This window comes from Pomacea canaliculata, linkage group LG2 (genome assembly GCF_003073045.1).
Source record: "Pomacea canaliculata isolate SZHN2017 linkage group LG2, ASM307304v1, whole genome shotgun sequence".
NCBI lineage: Eukaryota > Metazoa > Mollusca > Gastropoda > Architaenioglossa > Ampullariidae > Pomacea > Pomacea canaliculata.
The window spans coordinates 22,368,824-22,389,620 of NC_037591.1; the positions used below are offsets into that span (position 1 = coordinate 22,368,824).

The 20,797-nt window shown below is 39.6% G+C and overlaps 1 protein-coding gene across 4 annotated transcripts in view; it reads right to left on the reverse strand.

Annotated features, from left to right (window-relative positions):
* The window catches only part of LOC112556141 (histidine decarboxylase-like), a 46,109-nt gene extending 26,529 nt beyond the window's left edge, over positions 1-19,580 (reverse strand). The window contains exons 1-2 of one of the 4 annotated variants that reach the window (XM_025224850.1): positions 19,044-19,580; positions 9,028-9,713 (exon numbers count right to left, since the gene is read on the reverse strand). In XM_025224850.1, coding sequence (XP_025080635.1) covers positions 9,028-9,055 — 28 coding nt within the window. In that variant the 5' untranslated portion in view covers positions 9,056-9,713; positions 19,044-19,580. Of the gene's footprint in view, positions 1-9,027; positions 9,714-12,119; positions 12,309-12,356; positions 12,406-19,043 lie in introns of those variants that run through there. The other 3 variants (XM_025224852.1, XM_025224854.1, XM_025224853.1) reach the window with 3 other exon arrangements.
* Positions 19,581-20,797: the final 1,217 nt, after the last annotated feature.

The window sequence follows — 20,797 nt, forward strand, 5'->3', positions numbered from 1 at the left end:
AAACGTTTTCCTGGCTTCCTGACAAAAGATTTTTATTTCCTTGGAGGACAGTACCTTTACTCTAAATTTCGTTGCTTTCAAAGACTGACTTCTTCAATAACTGACAGTAGATGGACAAAGAGAAATTTAAACTTAAAATCCAGCAATGGCAAAATCCAATGGCCATCACAAGTTAAGGTACATGAGCAGTTTTTAAAAATGAGGTAAATAATGACAATGTGATTCTGGATAAAATATACATGCAGCATACGGAGATCCGAAGAATGCATAATATGTAAGTTTGTTTGTAAGAGAATGAGGGAGTGTGTGTGTTTGTGTGAGAGAGCGAGAGAGAGAAGGAATGAATGAAAAGGGTTAAGAACAGGTTGGGGAATGAAGGAGAGAGAGATCGTGTTCACAGAAACGATAGCTGCAGTTTCAGCAGCTTTTTGCTTCACAAGTGTTTTTTTAACAGAGTGATTTTGACACATAAATCATTCAAAAGTATATCCGGTCGGTATCCGCTTAAAAGGTTTTCAGGCAAATTAAATAAGCCGTTTCAAAAAAAAAAAACAACAAAACTTCGAGTTGATTACCGGTGCAAAGCACATTTTTCATGAGAATATTTAGATCATCCAAGATTGAAGCGCATCGACTTCTTGTACTTAGTTATCACAGCTTTGGGATTTTTGTACATTAAATGTTTGTGACCACCCTTTATTTTAACTTTAAACATAATTTCTATACAATATTTAGCCGTACTTCAGTCATCACAACAAAATGTTTTTTTATCATTTTTCTTTCTTTTGCATTGCAAGTTTAGCTGCCTATCATATCTCAACCCTGATTCAAAGGTGTTTATCCACTCTTTGTAACAGATGTCTCTAAATATACTTTATGGATTTATTCGTCAAATTCGTAGAGAAAAAAAACCTCTTCAATTTATATTGAAGCTACACAAGCTCACTCTTCCTGGCTCAAACAGCATTCTACGGGATGGATCAGATATTGTAGTGGTAGGTCGGCAGAAATACGAAAAAGTAGCCAAACAAGATAGCTGGGAATAGAAGGTGTAAGCGGGACCGAAAAAAGTCATTTCGCTTAATTAATTAGGTTTGATGTAGTCACAGTTACTGTCAATCAGTTGCATGAAGGTGGTTAACAAGTCCTGCTTTCACTCGACACGAAACACGAGTGAGTACAGACAGCTATTGACGAAAAACAGTGAGTCTTCTGGCAGCCGGAAAAACAGGATTTGGGGCGAGACTTGGGCCTCGGAATGTCCAGGGATTAATTCGCGGAAGGAGATAATGAATGAGACGCTACGCCACAAGGGTTCGTCATTTACTGGGCGCCGTCTGTAACACACCTCAGCACCTGGCTATTGCTTCTGGGTCATCGTGTTCTTCATGTTGCTGTTTGTGTGGTCAGTGGTTGATGGCGGATGAACGAAAGAAAGTGTCAGCAAGAAAGAAGTGAGTGAATGAGAAAGAAAGAAAGAAAATAAGAAAAATAGAAGGAAAAAGGATAGATGAGTAGATAGACGAGGCAGACAGCTACCAGAACCACAGACTAGCCCGTATCCCTACTCCTTCCCATTAATTGGTGGCGCTGTCGCCATTTCTCTTGATCCAACCTTCGTTAAAATCAACCCTCTGGACAAAACAGCTTCTTTCTAAGCAACACAAAATGAGCAAGCCGAGGAAATCAGCTATAGAGACTCAGTTTCCTCCCCTTGAAGCAGGGTTATCTTCCATTACTGATCTTTATTTAAAAGAAATCAAGACGAGGAGGTGGACCTGTGTAAAGCGAGAGCCAACATTTCCGTAATATTATGCTACAACATTATTGCACGCAACTCAAGATTTTTTTTTTATAGACATGATGGTAACAAAACAGATGATGAGTGGCTCATGAGAGGTATTGCTTGTAATAATTAGACCAGTAAGAGTACACTAAACGGGTATTTCTAATGAAAGGTTCAGCAGGAAAGGAAGACACTAATTCTAGAAATGTCGATACAGACGATGAATCTTCTGAACCTGTCAAGACGACAGAAAGTAGACAAGAACCTGAAAGAACTGGCAGAAAATTCTGCTGTTAAAGAAGACATAAAAGTCTCGTATAAATTGAAAAATGTGAATCAAATCACACGAGCGGAAGGAAGCCAATGTTATTTCTCTGATATGCTAGCGGGCTAAACAGTGGAAAGGAAAAAACAACCCACACGCACGTTCTTGAGTGTACAAAATATGACAATGTTACTCTGTGTGTTTGTGTTTACCAATAAAAGCGGAGACCTCTCAAACCCTTGCTTCAAGGGACTCACTCGCCTGGCGGTGATGTAGACAGCTAACGACCCTCTCGACATAGACTTGGGGGAAATAAGCTCAGCAGCTGACCTTCCTCTCAGATAATTCTTTGTCTAAAAAAGTTCACCATTAAGATATTGTATCTGCTAAAGGCATCGACACCGGTCAGCTGATCTTCATTTCAATTATCTTAATATTAACTTGAAACTACAGTCAAGAGTCCATAACTGCTTTATAAGTTTATCTAAAAGGGAAATATTTGGGAAGCAGACCGGCCTTTTATCGAATTTTCCAGAACCTATAAGGATCAAATGAGATCGTCGTCTAAAGATCATCATTTAACGACCATAAAGTCTTTACGAGCATGCCAACATCTACTTGAAGATAAGTAATTTTCGACAAGAATGACAAAGTAGAGTTACTGTGCCTTTAGTCTGTCAGCCTTTCCCAGTAACGGTTCTGGAAGTTGTGTAGGTTGTGTTTATCTGTCTGCTGGCAACACTTTTTTTTGGTAAGCTGTGTATATTATGTCTGTTGGGTACAGTTTATGGGAAAAATGTTACATCTTCTCTTCCATTCGACCCTAGGCTGGATTACACAAACATCCTTTCATCACAACAAATACAAACTGAACTGCATAGGAGTGTCCGTAAATTTCAGATGCAGGGCATTCAGACTCTTTATGTGTGAAGAAAGAGTTATGAGTGGAGAATGACTTATGTGTGAAAAAGGAGTTAAATGTGAAGAAGAAGTTAGTAAAGCAAGTACAATCTGCCCTCCCCTCTTCTGAAGCGATTGCCTTTTTAAAAATTCCTAGTAAAGGCAATGCAGCAATGATTATATAGCTTGTTACAGGTGTACGTTAAGTGTGTATCTGTGTCTGCGTGCGTAGGGGGGGGGGGTACCCCGACTTCATTATTCTCGGTAGTGATGGTGCAGTAACAAGCAATATTTCCAGTGTCCTGGCTGAGCTGTGGTTACTCACAAAAGGATTAATTCTCTCTTTCAGACTGGCCCACGTACTAAACGCTTGAAATAAAGTGCCGATGCTTGGACAGCCCCATTAGTTCCCCAAGTATACCTGCTTGCCCAGGTAATTAAGTCGTTGGAGAATTTTAGATGGGCGTGGGCAAGCCGATTTCGCAGCGCTGGACGCTTTTAGAAAAGTAAGCTTCGCTAAACAGATCCGCTATGCGAGGCTTAGAAAAAAAAAATGATAAGTTTTAAGCTGAGTAGCGGTATGCATAGAAACCATGTTAGTGCATGAGCTCAAACAGAGTACATCTTTCATACAAACGTGAAAAATAATGATTCATGTGTCTATCTATATTACACCGATATCCTCCCACCCACACACAAACCCTAATAAGTTTTCAAAAGTAGGAAGAAAACATAAGTTTTTAATGTCTTCTTGATAGTTAAAGTGTGTAATACTCCAGAGGTATCACAGGCGTGTTAAGAGTGTGTAAAAGTATTCCTTTGCGTGCAGCTCTTTCTCTATTTATCTTCATGTGTTATTTGATTCGTGTAGGAAGAATAATGGGTAGTTTTAAATGTAGTGAAAACAGCTCACCTACCATAAACTACATGTATAGGGTATGAAATTATGTTTCAAGTCGTCAGTAGAAGTGCTCGTCATTGAAAAAAGGCATAAGCTTAGTAAAATTGTGTCTTCATATTCCTTCTTGTATAGCAAGAAGTCTTTATTTCACCAGTTAACCAAGTCTGCCAACCTAACATCAGGTCCCTAGGATCCCTGGTCCAGCAAATGCTCTTTGTTGCTCAAACACACCACTTGGTTTTTCTTTCGAGAACAGAGGATAGCGTTGATGCTGGCAAACACATACACGCTGTGGGGATGCGGGGTGTGTGTGGGGTGGGTGGGAATGAAGGAAAGAAGAGTAACGACTGTCAGTGGACAGATTCGCGTCGAATCGAGTTGGTGCTTGCTGCTTTCTGATCGGATCAAACATGCAAATCATATGTTTGACAGGCATACGCTCCGGGTGGATTGCAAACACCTAGCATGTGATACAATGCATGGGCCGTCTGGATAACCAAACCTTGGGCTTTCTAATCTTTAACAAACTTTCTGTCTCCATTTCTGACAAATGACTCCCTAGGAACAAGAATTAACAACTGAGATTTTATGCCTATACAGCTTGACTATATTGAAATCAAGACGGCAATACTACGGAGTTATGGATTCCACTATCTCAGTTTCTTTAATGCCAGACCAAGACAGTTACCGAGAAATGTGCTCTACAAATTATTATTATCTTTTCTGAGTGTATGCCGTATTATATGCTTGTTTCTTTAACAATACGATCATGGATATAAGGATATAAAGCGTGTTAGTTCGTCAGCAACTGCTTGTGGATACCCGCTTAAGGACTCGCTTCGGTAATCGTGATCTTGAAGTCGTCCGGACTGTCTTCGCCACCGCACACTTCTCCGATATAGCCCCCCTCCTCCAATTATTCCAAAGCTCGGCCGCTTGTAAACAGAAGCTCCGGACGATGGCCTGTATTGACCAACACCAGCGACAGACGACGACCATAGAAGGAAGAACGCTCCACTTCTAAGGACCTCGACCGTCAACACTAAAAAAGGGATGCAATTCGTCCACAACAACAGTCGGACATACAGCTTTTTCCTTTTCACGCTGGACCAGGACCTAACACCTTTCTGAGGAGACTGATCGACCCTGGACCTGCCAGATGAAAGGCAGAGCGATGACATGAACTTTGGGACCAGGTCCGCATCAAAGGCCGTTATGGGGGAGGAAGCGCCTGGAAATGGATTCAGCCTTAGGAAGAAATTAATTCCTAGAATTCATATCCAGTGGCGGCGAGCAGCCCGTGATAGAGAGGTCACCCAATGTGAACCTTTGTAAATGTGATGTTTTTGTATTTATATTTTTATATTAAATCTCTTTAACAGGGGAAGACAGGGAGGAGGTAAGGGGCTCTGCGGGTTTCCACAAAGAGGCCAATTATACGGGATAAGAAAGAGATATTGCTGGGTAATGACAGGATTGTTTTCTAATGTTTGAAATACTGTACAATTGCAAAATCCGCTGTCCACCATAAAAATCATCGTTATCAATACTTTTTTTCCTTTTATGTATTGATCCTCTCTTTTTTGATTTACCAACTTTCTCGATGAATTTAAATTTTAAAAGAGTTTGTTAAACATTTTTTAATGCAAACGCTTGCTCGCGATCTATTATTAGCTCAAGCGCTTTAGCAATAGATGGAGTTTACAAGTCAATAGACTGTATCTTTATATGAACTGAAATGAGTTAAATTTACCGAAAAGGGATGCTGTTCAAGGAACAGTTAAAATACAAAATAGATATCGCTCAAAAAGCAGCACTACAAATGTCCATAAATGCAGAATTACAACTGTTTACGTATCCAGCACTACACAACACACATACCAGAATGTAAATACACTGTTTTAACTTCGTCTTTGGAACTATTGATCACCTTGAGCATACTCTTGGAGTTCTCATAAAGCTAAAGAGCCTCTCATTATATTTGCAAAAACAGACTAACTTGCTTTTTAGCTCTTGCTCCTCAACATAACTAACCATGTGAACTAGGACTTTGTGAAGCCATTGTACTGCCATCTGTGCCCTACAAGAGTAATTAATGGAGGACAAATTATCCACGTTCGTGTCTATAGCTGGTACAGAGACTATAGCTGGTATACAACCTGTTCTCTCTCTCTCAGACTCTCAAGAGGAAATGATGATGATGGTGATGATGATGACGATGACGACGACGATGATGATGATGATGATGACATTATCATCTTCCTTTGGTTTCTTGTGCATTTTAAATTTTTTTCTTAGCTAGTTACAGGATAATGATGTCAGTTATTGCAATAAACTTATTTCAAAGCAGAAAAGTCTTTTAGGAAAATCTCCAAACGCAGAAACATAGTTCCTTTTATAGATTTCTGTTATATAAGTTTCTCTGCTCCACACAACATGCTGAAATAAGACTGTCCTTGAGTCGCCTCAAGGATAGTGAAGTAATTTGATTGCCTGCCACAAAAGTAACCTCGGAAAACCCATTTGTTCCACAGGAAACGCCCTCACTCTAACCTGCTATGGCTATCGATGAAAGTTAGCATCAAACTGGAGCATTTTCCCTGGTAAATGCATTTATTGTAAATTCCTTCTTTTTATTTTTATCTTTCTTCTTTTAGCTCTTCTTTACTGTGTGTTAGCTTAACTTGCATCTTATGAGGTAAGCGTCCTTGTGAGTAGCAAATAATGAGAGCCACTACTTGATCATGGCGTCACTTCGGATGGTCCACTATATATATGTGTGTGTAGTTGTATCATGCAAATCATTAGGTTGAGAGTTTGCACATATTGGCATCTACAAAAGTGTTTAATTATAGTTAATTAATTTGAATCTTAGAAAAAACTTCTGAGGGGATATAATCAAGAATATATGATAGTGGGAAGCATGTCAGTCTTTCTTCACACACACAAAACTAGCGAGAAAAAAATTTGTTTAACTGTCACTGTAACTATATATTACATATACCAACAACACGTTTGCTGAATATGAACTGCACCAGTGGACCACTAAAGACGACCACCTTTTGCCCTAAAGTCACACATCATCGGTAAGGACATACCAATTGAGTGTAAGGGATGATTGTAAGTGTTAATTATGTCTGGTGAGTGGAAAAGCGAGTGGCAACCCTGATTATGACTGGTGAAGAGGAGTGTCGACTGTGAGTTACTTGTGAGTTGTGGAAACTTTCTGTGCTTCTTGCTCACAGGTCATGAGGAGAGGTAATGGGACGAAATTCGCCCGCCGACTCTCCCCCCTCGCGATCACAGTCATCAATAACACCGCAAAGCACATCGACTATCTAGAGATGCTTTTGTCAATTCCGTCCGAAAATTGAGTTTAAGGATTTGGACAAACTCATCCATACTTAAAAAAGCAAACCGAAAAACAAGCACACCTCATCACTCACATCGGAATCTCTCGCTTCAAACTGGAAATCAAACCGCGCGGTCTTCCTCATCGCCTCGCGCAAAAAAGATGTAATAGTTATTGGCAGCTCCGGCAAATTAAAAAGTCGGACTGGCACAAGGACCTGCACTGACAGCTATGGCAATGTCTTCAGGGACAGCGGAGAGGCCTAATCTCATCTAAGCCTGATCACCCTGTCGCCATATTTCTTCTTTCAAGATCTGTCTGACATGTAATTAGACTGTTCTCAATGTGATTGATCATAACGGCGGCATATGAACAAAATTGCCCCTGACCTCGGCTTAAGGGGATAAGATGGTTGGAGAGTTGTTGCAATCGGGGATCGTGTAAAATGGATTTGCAAGACGAAGATGTCAGCGGTACATTGCTTCCTTCTGTGACAGCTCATACACGTCGTTTTCTTTCAGCAGAAGTTCACTACACTTTCCTCTCGCGTTTTCTTTAATCCCAATAATTTAGTTTTCTTGTAAATTCGCAATAAAGTGTGGACAAGTTTGTTGCCGGCTTCTTTAACAAGATTTTGTCGTGTGTTTTGCAGTCTACAAAACTAATTTTCGAGAGCTAAAACTTTATTTTATCTACAGAGAATTTTAGCAAACAGTTGATAAGAGAACTTTGGCATTTCAGCGCTGTTCCCAACGAACCACTTATTTGCGTTATAAATGGCTGTGTGAAACTTTTTATGTAAAGAGTACTTTTCTGATAAACTCCAGAATTTGTTAAAGAAGATTGTGCTTACTTTTAAAGACTTCCACAGTCATGCTTATTTGTATAAATGCTAAATAATCTGAATAAAATATTAGTTTTGAATTTTTCCAAGCGTAAGGAGGACAAACGAGGACAGGGCGACGACCAGTACGAGCAGTTTGCGGGACATCCAAGAAACCAGGGGAAAGCAAGCGATCCTAATAACACCATTGCGTTATGTCTTTAAAACAAGCTGCATCGTCAAGAGAACAGTGTCAATATTTGTAAGTTTGTTTTTAAACAGAACATCTTCTCAAGTTGTAGAAATTTATTTTTAAAGTAATCAATGAACTACAACATGTCCTAACAGAAACTTTTTCAAAGACTCTCAACGCCATTCCCTGCCTGTTTGTGTGTTCTCATGCCCTCCACGCACATACCCAATCGATCGTTTGTTCACTTCTAGAAGACGAGGGCAGGCGATGTCTCAGTGCACTGGAAACACGACTCACGCCCATCAAGCATTCCTCTTGCCATGGATCCTAAATTTCTTCCTCTCAAAAGAGTGGGAAAAACCCATATTCTTCCATCGTTCCCCCTCTTCCACTCAAAAAGTTCGACAAGAAGCTGATACAAGACGACACAAATTCACAAGACGATAAAAATTCTTTGTTGTCGATACCCAGCTATTTCAGCTCTTTAATGAACGTCCGCCCATTTCGGTAAGTAAACACTTTAAGACACCTTAACAGCTTTGAACCTTGTTCAAATCCTGTGTTTTTGTCATAGTGAACATCCGAGTGGAATATTTCAGTTTGCTGCAGGTCTGGATTCATTTGTTTAAAAAACGCGCCTCAAATTCTAGAACCTTCGTTAAAAGTGTATACCGCATAAGATTAAGCTTAGGAAGAAGAGTTTAGGGTAGAGAGTTTGTTTGTTCGCGGATATGTAAAAGTGAAAGTGCCATGGAATTTTACCTGGTGAAACAGATGCTCGCGTTGGAAGACGATTAAATGACTTACCTCTCTGTCTGTATTCGTTGAAATCCATGGTCACGTTGTTGATTTGGAAGTTGAAGACGACACGACGAAAAAACGGTTAAGCTGCTGCTGCTGCTGCTGCTGCTGCTGCTGCTGCTGCTGCTGCTGCTACGGTGGTGGTTGTTGTTGTTGTTGTTGTTTTCAGCTGCGATCTTTGGAAGCCTTTCAAGTAAAGTTGACTGGTGCTGAAGTGCAAGGTTCGAAATGTAAGAATGTGGAGGAACCAGACAGTTGCTGTTCTTGGAAAAGTCAGCAGCTAACCTTGTCCTGCTGTCAGCAAAACTTCCCTCAGCACAAGTATAATAAGCGTGCAACTACCTTGACCACAGGAATGTTGGCAAGATCTTTGTCAGGAAAAAGGCGTTTGAAGACGTCATTAGTAAGTGTCCAGTAGGCCAGTAGACACTTTTGTCTACTTTTCTAAAACAATAACATTAGTATTGTGTGGCCAAAATACAAAAACCGTTCTGTTCAGCTTGCTGCAGATTTCCTGCAGGTCAGTGTCAGAAGTATTTGTTATATGTAATTTGCCTTATATGTTTCCGGTATTGAACTTGAATGGTTCGTGCTGACGGCAGTGGCAATATCAAAGGATAAATGTTCTTCTACTTAAATTTTTTTCTCGCAGAGAGGTCCTGTTTGATGCTGCTGTTTAAAGTCTTGGGAGTCTGAAACAAAATCGTGAAAAAATCATTAGGTCATTAGACAAGAGTCTATCTGAAGTGTAAGAGGTGTGGCGCGCATATGTGTGTGTGTGTGCATGTGTGTTCGCGATGGCTAAATGTGTACATGTGCAACGCTAGTTATTCCTCTGGCTGAAGGTCTTTAAGAAGAGCATACAACATTTTTGCAAGTCCGTGTGTCTATTCCAATCATTACAATAAAAGCATAAGCAATACGCATAGTCAATAGCACAATCTACACAATTATAAAATCGTTCACACGGTTATTCATTCTTCAAGAATTCTAAGTTTTTTGTTTAGTTTTTATTAGTCTACAGGTAAAACAAGTTATCATAATTTCACACATACCTTTCTATCTCAATGACATGGAAAAATGCTCATTTATGAAAATGGGAAATAAAATTGATTTGAGAAACATATCTGCCCTAAACCGACTGTTAAATAAATTTGTTTCCCTGTTACACATAATACTGATTGCTGTATACTTTGCAATACGTTTGAAAACTTACCACACAATTTATTTTAGCAAGGATATGAAAATGGCCGTTTGTACAGCATAAACGACATTTTCCAGTAGACATAATTCCCTTTTGCTTCTCAAGGTTTTCAAGACTGACATTCACTAATAAGAGATGAGTATGTGCTGTCATTGAAGATTGTTGAAAATAATAATAATAAAAAGTCCTAAGTGCGATCTATTTCCTCAAGGTAGTAATACAGTGAATCACGCAATGGCTGGCCGTTGATACGTTGAGATAACATAAACAGACTGTAAAGTGTTCTTCAGTTCCTCTATACTATTCCTTTATATACACTGACTCGGCAATTGCTCTTCACTTCGAATAACACAATATCTTCTACTCACAATTAAACGTCCAATTTCACGTCCTCTCACCCTTTTGCTCTCTACCCAATCTCTCCTCCTCGCTAACTGCTCTCCTCTCTCCCGTCACACCTTTTCTTTCTTCTCTTTTTTTAACATCATAGAGACACGCATTCCGGAAACTTCCATCACTCACACCCTTTCGTCCTTGCACTTGCGCTTAGTCATACCACTCCGACTAGATCTCTGACATCTCTCCCCTCTTCCATTAAAAAAAAATTTTTTTCTTTTATCCATTTTCAATAAAGCTAGGTTACATGACAAACACTATACTGCATCCCAATGTTAATGTTCGTAGTCACTCTCTTTTTCTAACTTTACATTAAACGACGATACCTTTTTTTTCAACGACACGTCCCTTTCTAAAATGTACAGTCATAGAATGCTTATGTTCTCTGTTCTTTAAACCATACCTTACAGAGTCATCCAATGATTAGTTTTACAGTTCTTTTAAAATCGGTTTAAAACTGGACCAGATATCTTGTTTGACTTATTATTTTTACTACAAATTGTATGTAACGTGATAAGACATCAAACCCATCGTCACTGTCAACTTCTCGTCTTTGTGCTTTGAGCTCGAACTGTTCGTAGGTAGAAACAGCTGTTGTGTTCAGCTTATAGCTGGTCAAAGTGTACTTTAAGTTTTCCATTTTAGCAGATGGTGTCATTTACTTCTTTTCTTGAGAGCTCTCGCAATTTTCGTCTTTTTTGTTCTTGCCCTCCGGATCAAAACTTAGCAGCAGATATTCTAAAAATTTGAAAGTTGTCCCATAATAGTCCTCTAAAAATGCTCGTCTTTTCTTGGCCTTTCCCAGCTCTGTCTTGAGTTCTTTGAAGGTCTGGTGAACCTCAAACTCTTTGGACAAGATGCCAGTGACTGTTATCTTTTCCTCTATCTATACCACTCCGACTGGATCTCTGACAATTATTTCACACGCATGTGTTTTGTAGACCAGCCAGAAAGTTAGCTGGCGCTTTCTTTTGCAGCCTAACTTCTTATTACAAATCAGATCAGTACATCTTTTAGTGCGCCAATAAAGGTATTATTAAGATTTTCCTTTAGTAACTTTGATTGTGTGTTTGCTTTTCACCAGGCTGAACGTTTTCATAAACCGCTGTTGGGATAGACTTCTTAAGAAAAGTTTCCAATGACCCTACATTAGTGGTGTCACGGACGCCGGCTCTCTCTCTACACACACACATGACGTCCGTACGCGTACTTTAACACACACACAACAACGATTGCCTGAGGCTGTCCACGAGATGTTAATAGGTTGCTGAATGGCTCAGGATTTCACAAACTTCAAGTCACATATGCATAAATAATAATCCGCCTCAACACAAATCTATCGGCGTAACACACTTATCGGTACATACTATGTTTACAATCCGGGGCCTTCCCCGATCAATTACACTTAAATAACTCTTAATCCTAACCTCCAGTTTTAATCTCAATTCTTATCATGTAGCTCATAATCGCACCAGCAGTCACTTAGTATTTTACTCACAGTTCTGTTCGTCCACACAGTTCCAATTTTATTATCTCATTTACATTCTCTTGGCGGCAAGAAACCCACGGTACACACGGTACACCCAGTCTACACACTGCTGGGTGTTTCACCGAAGACGAAAAGATTAGATCTAGATGAATCGTCGATCAAAAGGACGCTACCATAATCGCCGTACACAGATGAAAAAAAAAAACCTTGTCTAGGCAAAGAATTATTTCTAGGATCTACGCTCACATTAACACTCACACGACATCCTTCCAATGTCCGCCAATGCCGTCTGCTTCTCTCTATTTTTCGCTAGAGTGATCTCCCTTTCCTCGCTGACACTCTCACTCATCAATACATGTTATTTACCATTGTAATTTACATACAGCGAAGGGATGAAATTAACTTTAAAACATGCTGCCTCACTTGTCAGACAACATTCCGGACTCACAAGTACCATCGGACGTTAAAATCATCACCAGGCTTCTCTCAACCCTCTCATTTATATACGTCCTTCCTTAGGGTCGTTTTTTGTCACTCCAGACCAACTTGTCAAAAATAAAGCTGTCTTACTTCATCGGAATACCCAGCATCCAGTGGAGTTCATTCTTATGTCACCTTGTTTATGGCAACTTCTACCAATCAGCAGCCCAGCCTTTCATTTACTGTAAGTCTCGCCGCGCGCCCACTCACACACAATCCGCTAATTGGCTCATTTTCTGCAGGACGGTTGGGTCGCGTCTGGACGCAAATAAAAGACTACGCCGTGGACTTGCGTCTTCTGTTATCCTAACGATATGTCGTTATTACCGACTTACCCGCGGAAGAAAGGACGTAAATATGACAGCCAAGCCTAATACCATCCGATTGGCTTATAAGGGGACGTCTGCAAGTCGTATTCCTCCTCGTCATAGATACCATTTATATAGTCGGATTATCATAACAACTCATTCCCTATAAAGAGCTTCCACCAATAAACGCTTGAATGCTTCTGGTGTTGATATAAATGTTGCAGAGCTCTATGGCTTAGAGCAGGGTTTGGAATTCAGAAATTCAAAAACAATCATGTCTTACTTATAATTAATATAAACGAGTAATTATAAACTATGGCATTGTCTTTGACCTGTTTCCTTAACGTTGATGTGTGCTGAATGATATGCTTGATATACTGAGGTAAGTAATCGAAGGAAGAGATGGAGAACGTAGCCAGCTCAAAGAAACTGGATGAAGAACATTAGAGAAGGGAAAGAGGAGGGTTTAAACTGGACGAAAAAAGAAAAACGAAAGAGCAAGCTCTAGACTTGAACCTGACTCAACAGACAAACGACGGAAGCGAAGGTCGCCAGTGTTTGGAGCACAATAACCATTCGTTAACAGGTACCAGTCAATGAATGAATGTGTTATGAAAGTTGTTTTTTTTTTTTAATGCTTGTCGATAATATGTAATATCAGGAAAAAGAAGACGTTTGTCTATTCTTTTTTATATATAAAAATGAGTCCAACACGGTGAAATGATGGACCTATTTGTATAATTAATCATTTTTTTTTTTGGTGGTGGTGGTATGTTGTTTAACGTTTTATTTATTTATTAAGTTTGTTCAATATACAAGCCCAACAGTGGGAATGATGAGTATACTATTTACAAAGAGAAATACTAAGAACTAATAAAAAAGAATAATTATCGTAAATAATAATAATATGTGAAAAATAGGGATATTTTGAAAAGTTTTATTTTCCTATCCGTCACACATAAAAACGTTGCCATATACAGAAACCTCCCATTTTAAAAAAAATCGAGCATCAAGAATAAACAAAAAGATTCAGTTTGAAGCAAACGGAATTGCTAGGCTCACATGTTAATAAGGTGTATCCAAAGATTCGGGACCTCACAGACTGACCGCTTTCTATCAACGGCGATCATTGTAGGATTGTATCTCGACATAGAATTTAGGAGCGGAGGCGGGTATTCACTCAAATTTTTGGCAAAAATCATCTAGCTAGCAGGTTTTCTCAAAAGTAGAGAACTGCTTAATAAATTGGTGTACCCTTCTGCCTCAAACATAATTTCTACTTATATTTACTCATATTTTATATTGCACTTATATTTAAAGGCTGTAATTGTAATAACCATAATAAACTTGACAAAAAAAAACCCACAGAAATGCGACACATAAAATAAATAGTCATGCTTTTCAAAGAAAAAGAACTCGAGAAAAGATTCAGACATTAATAGACACTCCTTTTCTCCTCCTGAGTTTTGAAAAATAAGTTACACACATCATGTCGCTTTTCTCTCAAAAACAACGACAACGATTGAAGCCCACGCGTTTAACAAAGAGCCGAGGAACACCCGAGAAGGTTTGGCCAGAAATAACGACCGGTAAAATGTTGTACCCTAGTGGCCACCCATCAGAGCCTGTCTTCCTCGCGCTGAACCGTGTTTGTATTGTTCGGTCTGTTTGCTTCATACGAAATGTAAGGGAGAGTTTTTCAGCAAACCATCAAATTTCCTCCCAGAATGCCGGTTTCCCGAAGCTGCAAATCACGGACAAACACTTGCCCACTGCGAGACATCATCGACCTTCCGGCGCATGCGCAAACAAGACCACACGCACAAAGACTCTCCATTTTCCCCGGTCGCTAGCCTCGCTCGAGTCGAAAACACACCGTTAGGTTTGGAGGCAGCCATGACAAATAACGTAGATCCCTTTGTAGTTTGCGGTAAATTTTCAAAAAGTATATTTTCTCAAACAAACCCGTCGAGGCGTTTGATGAAAGTCTCATTTAGAACTTTATTTGTCTTCCTTTATTTGTTTTCCACCATTTTTTTTTAATCTCTTGTCGTACAAAAATTATCTTCAAAAACCTTATCCTTACCCTCCAGTAACATTGTGTTTGTGTCAGTACCACACGACACCAGAGGACAGCCATGGCCGGGCTTAGACCGAGATAATCTAACATCATGACGGTCCTTGAACATAATTCGGTTTCGCCTCAGATAATGATCACTAGTACCCAAAGCTAATGAACACCCAAAATGTACAAAAATACCGAGTAATGTCATAATACACATCGAGAGTTATTATACCTTGCGTTGGTTATTGATGTCGATACTGGACTCTTTTTCTTTTAAATATTTTTTGTTGTTATTTGCTTTCTTTCTATTGACCATTTTCCTTTTAATAGTGTTTTAGTCGATCACATATTAAATAACATGTAGCTGTAGGAAATTTTAAGCCTATCAATTGAAAAAAAAAACAGACACGCGTTCAATGATGTGCTTTATTGAAAAGGCTCTTTTCGTCCTCTATGAAGCTCTCCTACTTCGCAAAGGCAGTTCAATAACTAGGCAAATATGCATGAATGTTTGACCAAGTTTGGCAACATTTTCTATAACTGTCATGTTAAAACTAAATGTGTCCTCGAGGAAATAATTAGGACTGCAAAAACCTGTGGTGATTTATTCTGAGTGTACGAAAGCGCCTGGGTAGGCACATGTGCGAGCTATTTTGTTCATTTTTGCACTTCCAACTCAAATGTGAAAAAGATATTTGTGATCGACTCCATTAGAAGAGAGTTCTTTTACAGTGTCAACATCTTCAGATCGGATTCCCTCCTTAAAATATTTACATATTCTTCTTCTTCTGACAGACAGCTCATTTTTCTCAGATACCTTCAGACTGGCATAGCAAGTCTGTGCTCGTTTTGTGCTTCCTTTCTTCTTGATTCTCGAGCTGTGTATCAGAAGAAAAATGAAAGGCTTACTCTTTGAGTCGTGTATTATTTGTAAATCATTTTATAGGTCTGCTTGTCTAGTTTGGAAAGATAGGTATTACAAAAATAGAACGTGACGAGTATACAGACTGGCTTCTTCCTTCGTTTTGTTTATGATTTAACTTTCTTTGTCAAGCGCTGCTCTAGCACCGAAGTCCAACTGGGTGAGGAAACTTCAGCGAGCGTCTAACGGCGAAGTTACCCACTTTTTCTTGAAGTCTGCAGTTCGGAAATAAAAAGCATTTTATCCAACGGCGGTCGAAAGATGATTCTCTTCGTCTCCATCACCTTTTCTTACCGCAGAGAAAATATTGTGCGAATCAGACAGGGAATCTCTGCCTGCGACGAAGATATATTTTCGAACCAAAACCAAATCTCGAGTTTTGTTGCATATGGTCCAGCTGAGGATTTCTTTTTTTTCCTACTTGTTTAATTTAACTTATGGTAGATCTGGCTCAAAGATGTGTTTATTGTGCCATTTACATGGTGAGCAAAGCCACGATGACAGGAAACACACTTGAAAACTAATCTTTACACAGATATGTCAAGCAAATTATTTTGACTGCTGTCATTTTATTCAAGATGAAACAGAACGTCCAAAATTACACATCTTAATCGTCGTTAATGAATGTATGTACACAACAACATTACTGCATTAAAGAGGACATCTCCGCAATCAATTGCGACTTAAAAAAAAAAAAAGCAAATACATTTCAAAGGTACACCTCCTAGTACTGTAATATATGCTGGTCAGAATTAAACAAATTTACACTTTTCAATCATCAAAACAGGATGGGGAGACAAATCTGATAACCATGTAATCAGGTAATAAGTGGATTGTTGTCTGTCTGCTGAAACCAACGCTTATCCTCTTGTAAAGTTCTCCGCAGTTGGTCTCGGCGAGCCTAAACAAAGAATGTGACTAAACCGGAAGCTTTGTACACACAAGCCTCGTTCTAGTGGTTAACTGAAAAAATCGTCTACAAGCAGTCCGTGATGTAATCTCTAACTTCCGCGCTGGAGGCAAATGCTCAAGGGAGGCGACTGCCACAGCGCTCAGCCGTGGTTACATTGCAGCTTTCTCTGATTTAAATTAGACATCGGAAACAGAGCCTTGAAGTCAAATCACCTGAGAAATAAGAGTTTTACTGAACCGATCCCAGCGAGTTTCCACCAGAGCAAACTACTTTGTAATGTGATGCTTGGTCTAGGTAATTGCAGCGTCCTTCACTTAATTGCCAATAGCTGCTTCGTTCCATTTGTTCAGGTGAAAGGGTCGTCCCCATCGGGTGGGAGCACCAGTAAACAAAGTCAATCAACCAGGCGACATTTAAAACAAGAATCCTATACTTCCTTGTTGAGTTAACTTATCTTTATAATTCGTATATTTAATGATACCCCATATAGTCCTCAGCGTAAATCGAGCATGGTGCTAAGTCGAATATAAGATAATGATTCACTAGAAACTGTTGCAAACAAAAAGCACAACGTTGTTAGCAGAGAGAGGCTCAAAGGCTAAACGAGTTAAAGATAATTAAGCTCAGAATTACCAGAACTTACAGCTGTTATTAGTTTTGTTACAACCCAGAGTCAATTTGTACAATTGTTTTTTGTAATCACACATAAATTGATCTAAATTATTACTTCCAACGGTAGTGAAAAGGCCGCACCCCGTGCAAAAGCCTCGAGCATAAGTATGCTAATGACACGATGCTCGCCCAACTGTGACGTCACGGGAAATTACCTCATTACAAAATCCACGTGAGGACGAAACAAAATATTTCAATCATATTGGTAAAATAATTTGTTTCTCTAAATGAACAAAACCCAATCATTTAAGAAATAATTCTGAACTCAGGTTAGCCTTTTAAAGTCCGTCTTAAGCAATACGTGGAGCAGGTATTCTGGATACCCGGCAACTCAAGACAACCGTTTTTATTGCTATACCCCAGACTGCCTCACAAGTACAGATAAATCGTATTCAAGGTATAGTTAGAGGCCGACTGTTTGGGTTCCTGCAGACCACACACACACACATATCAAAGACACATTCATGCTGAGGTTGACCGATTAAAACTAATATCTTCATCTTCTAGACCAGACCTGGGCAAAGGCCGGCCCGCCTCCTGTCTCTGACCGGCCCGCCCGCTGGCCCGCCTGCCATTATATATACTATGTATACAGTATTGGGTAAAACTGAGTTAACTATATTAGTCCGGCCCTCTAAAACCATCCCTATTTCTCATGCGGCCCCTTGGGAAAATTAATTGCCCACCCCTGTTCTAGACTGTTCAAGTTTTAGCATCGCCTTCATCGCACTTCTCGATGGATTACAGTAAATTTCGGTCTGTTGAGCGTACCTGTATATAAGGCGCACCCCCTAGTTTATTTTTTAATCGCTAATTTATTTAAAAAATAATCCGCAAATATATACAAAGGTAAAGTCGATCGCCTTCATCTTGAAAGCTTTATCATAATCATTTCATCTCGTTTTAGGCATGATGAGGGTGTGTGCTTCGGCAACTGATCTGACTGCTTCAATTGTATGCGACTTTGATTTCAAAATGTGAAAAGGTAACACTGTGACAACGTGAACAATTGACACTAACTTGGAGCTCATCCAAAAATTAATCGAAATCTGAAAAAAAAAAATCCGCAAACAAGCCGCATCGCAGTTTGAACCGCAGGGTTTAATGCTGGGAAAAAAATTGCGGTCTATATACATGTAGTTCGAAATTTGCGGTAATTTTAGTTTCCAGCCAACCGTTTGGACAAATGTTCCAAAAATGATGTTTCCTGCTTCTAGATTTTTAAGACTAAAAGCACGCACACACACAACAATTCTACTCATTGGAAAATTTAGCTAATGGTATCTCTTCTCACCAAATATATTGTCTGCCTCCTTGTTTGGTCTAAGTTTGTTTGTGTATGTACATGTGTGTATGTGTGCGCCTGTGTGTCTAAAAAAGAAAGAACTGAAGCGTGTGACATGGTAATAATTTAAACTCAAAGGAGAAAGAACCATACGATTTACAAAATATAAAATTTGTATTACAAAAAAGTAAGAAACTGAACAAAGACCGAAAAAAAAACGTGAAAATAACTCCAAGTAATCCGTCACGAATGAAAGAAATTATTTTTACAAAGAAAATATAGACTTACCGCTCTTCCAAACACTTCAGAGATCAGACCTCCTCATGGGAACTTAATGTTTCGAGCACTTTCAAAGACGTGCACATGTCCGCGTTGTGTTCTTTGAAATTTGTATCTATGTCTGTACTAAAACTCTTTGTATGCAAATAAATTCACCCCCCAAAAAATATTCACTAAACAGCAAAACTAGTTTGTTCGCGAGCAAGACCGAACGAGAGAACCATCACTCAAAGTTTGTGAGAAGACTGCTGGAAACCTGCGCTGAGCTCCCTGGGGCGGCCACGGACGACTGAGTGACAGTGAGATCGACGGGCGGCGGACAAGCCGGCTTGGTTGGGACATCTTTTATAATGCCATCGGTGCCGAGAAGACATCAATGTCCCGGTGTTCCGCAAGACGCAGTTGGCTGATTCCGCAGCAGCAATTGTTTCAAGGCTGTTGATTGGCTGGTGGCTAAGTCTGTGTGGCAGATGGTGCCGCTGCTGTCGCTCGCTCTCTTACACTCAAACTACCTACAACACTTTTCATGCCAGTTAATCATCTCTGACTGTTTCACTCCACGACCAGACGTTAGTTCTAGGTAAAAGGAAGTCAAATAAAAAGGTGTTGAATTCTAGATAAAAGTTGAGAGCATGGAAGTCGAGGGTTGTGATCATTGTTAGTCGAAGGGAGCGCGAGACGGGATCGGCGAGGAAGATCAAAAGACCAGTTGCTTTGGTAAAATCAGTACGGTGAGCTCGTGTAACTATGGACAGACGACTTTGATTATCTTCTACTAGTTACGATGGGTAATTGGATATCTCTAAGTAGACAGTTGAGTTTGAATGTGAGTAGGAATGACCAACTGGATCCCAAGTTTTTCTAAATGGAAAACGTGCTGGCGCTCAGTTCCTTACAGTGCATGTCAAGTCTTCGTACCAGGGAAAAGCCATCGACAAGAAAGAAAAAAAAAATAATTTGTTTATAGTGAACAAGAAGGCACTTTTACTCCAAGCAGTAAAAAAAGATCTGTCAAAGTTATTTTTCATATGAATGTGCAAAGATGTGTAACATGCGAATGTATGTTAGTTAAGACTGAGTTGTGTTGATTGTTATTAGGATTAATAGAAGGAATGATATAAAGGAGGAGCTTTAGTGATTTGTGTTTAAATATTTAATTTCTGGACTTTGACTAAACTATCTAACAGAAGTGTAAGGAATGAGGAGTTCAGAGAAAGATACAGGGCATGAACCAGAAGTACTAGCAGATGATAATTAACCTTTGACAGCAAATATAATGGGAGACAACTGTGTTTGGTAGCCAATGAGTAGCACAAATAAGATTATCCCTTCTTTTGAAATTTCGAGTACGTTTCTGAATATCCTTATGAATACATGTTTGCATATGTTTATGATTATTTGCATTATGCTCCATGGTATAATCTTTTGGTTTTGGTGAGTTTTGATTAGCTACAGATTGGTAACTGAGATGGTAGCGGCATAAACGTTGCATTGCTGACAATGCGAAGTGCGGCGACGTAGTTGCAGCTGTGAAGTCGCATTTCACACATAGATCATCGCCAGGACAGATAATCTCAGCTTGTGATGTCTGCTGGCACCTACATTACCAGGTCATACCTAGTGGGGATGATGGTTACCTGTGTCACGTATACCGGGGTCCCATATAAACAAATACTCCGTTTCCTGAAGTCTAGCACAGCCCCACGGTGCTTGACCCAAGGTTGGCTGTTCGGACAATCCCTTGACCACTAGAATTGTGTGGG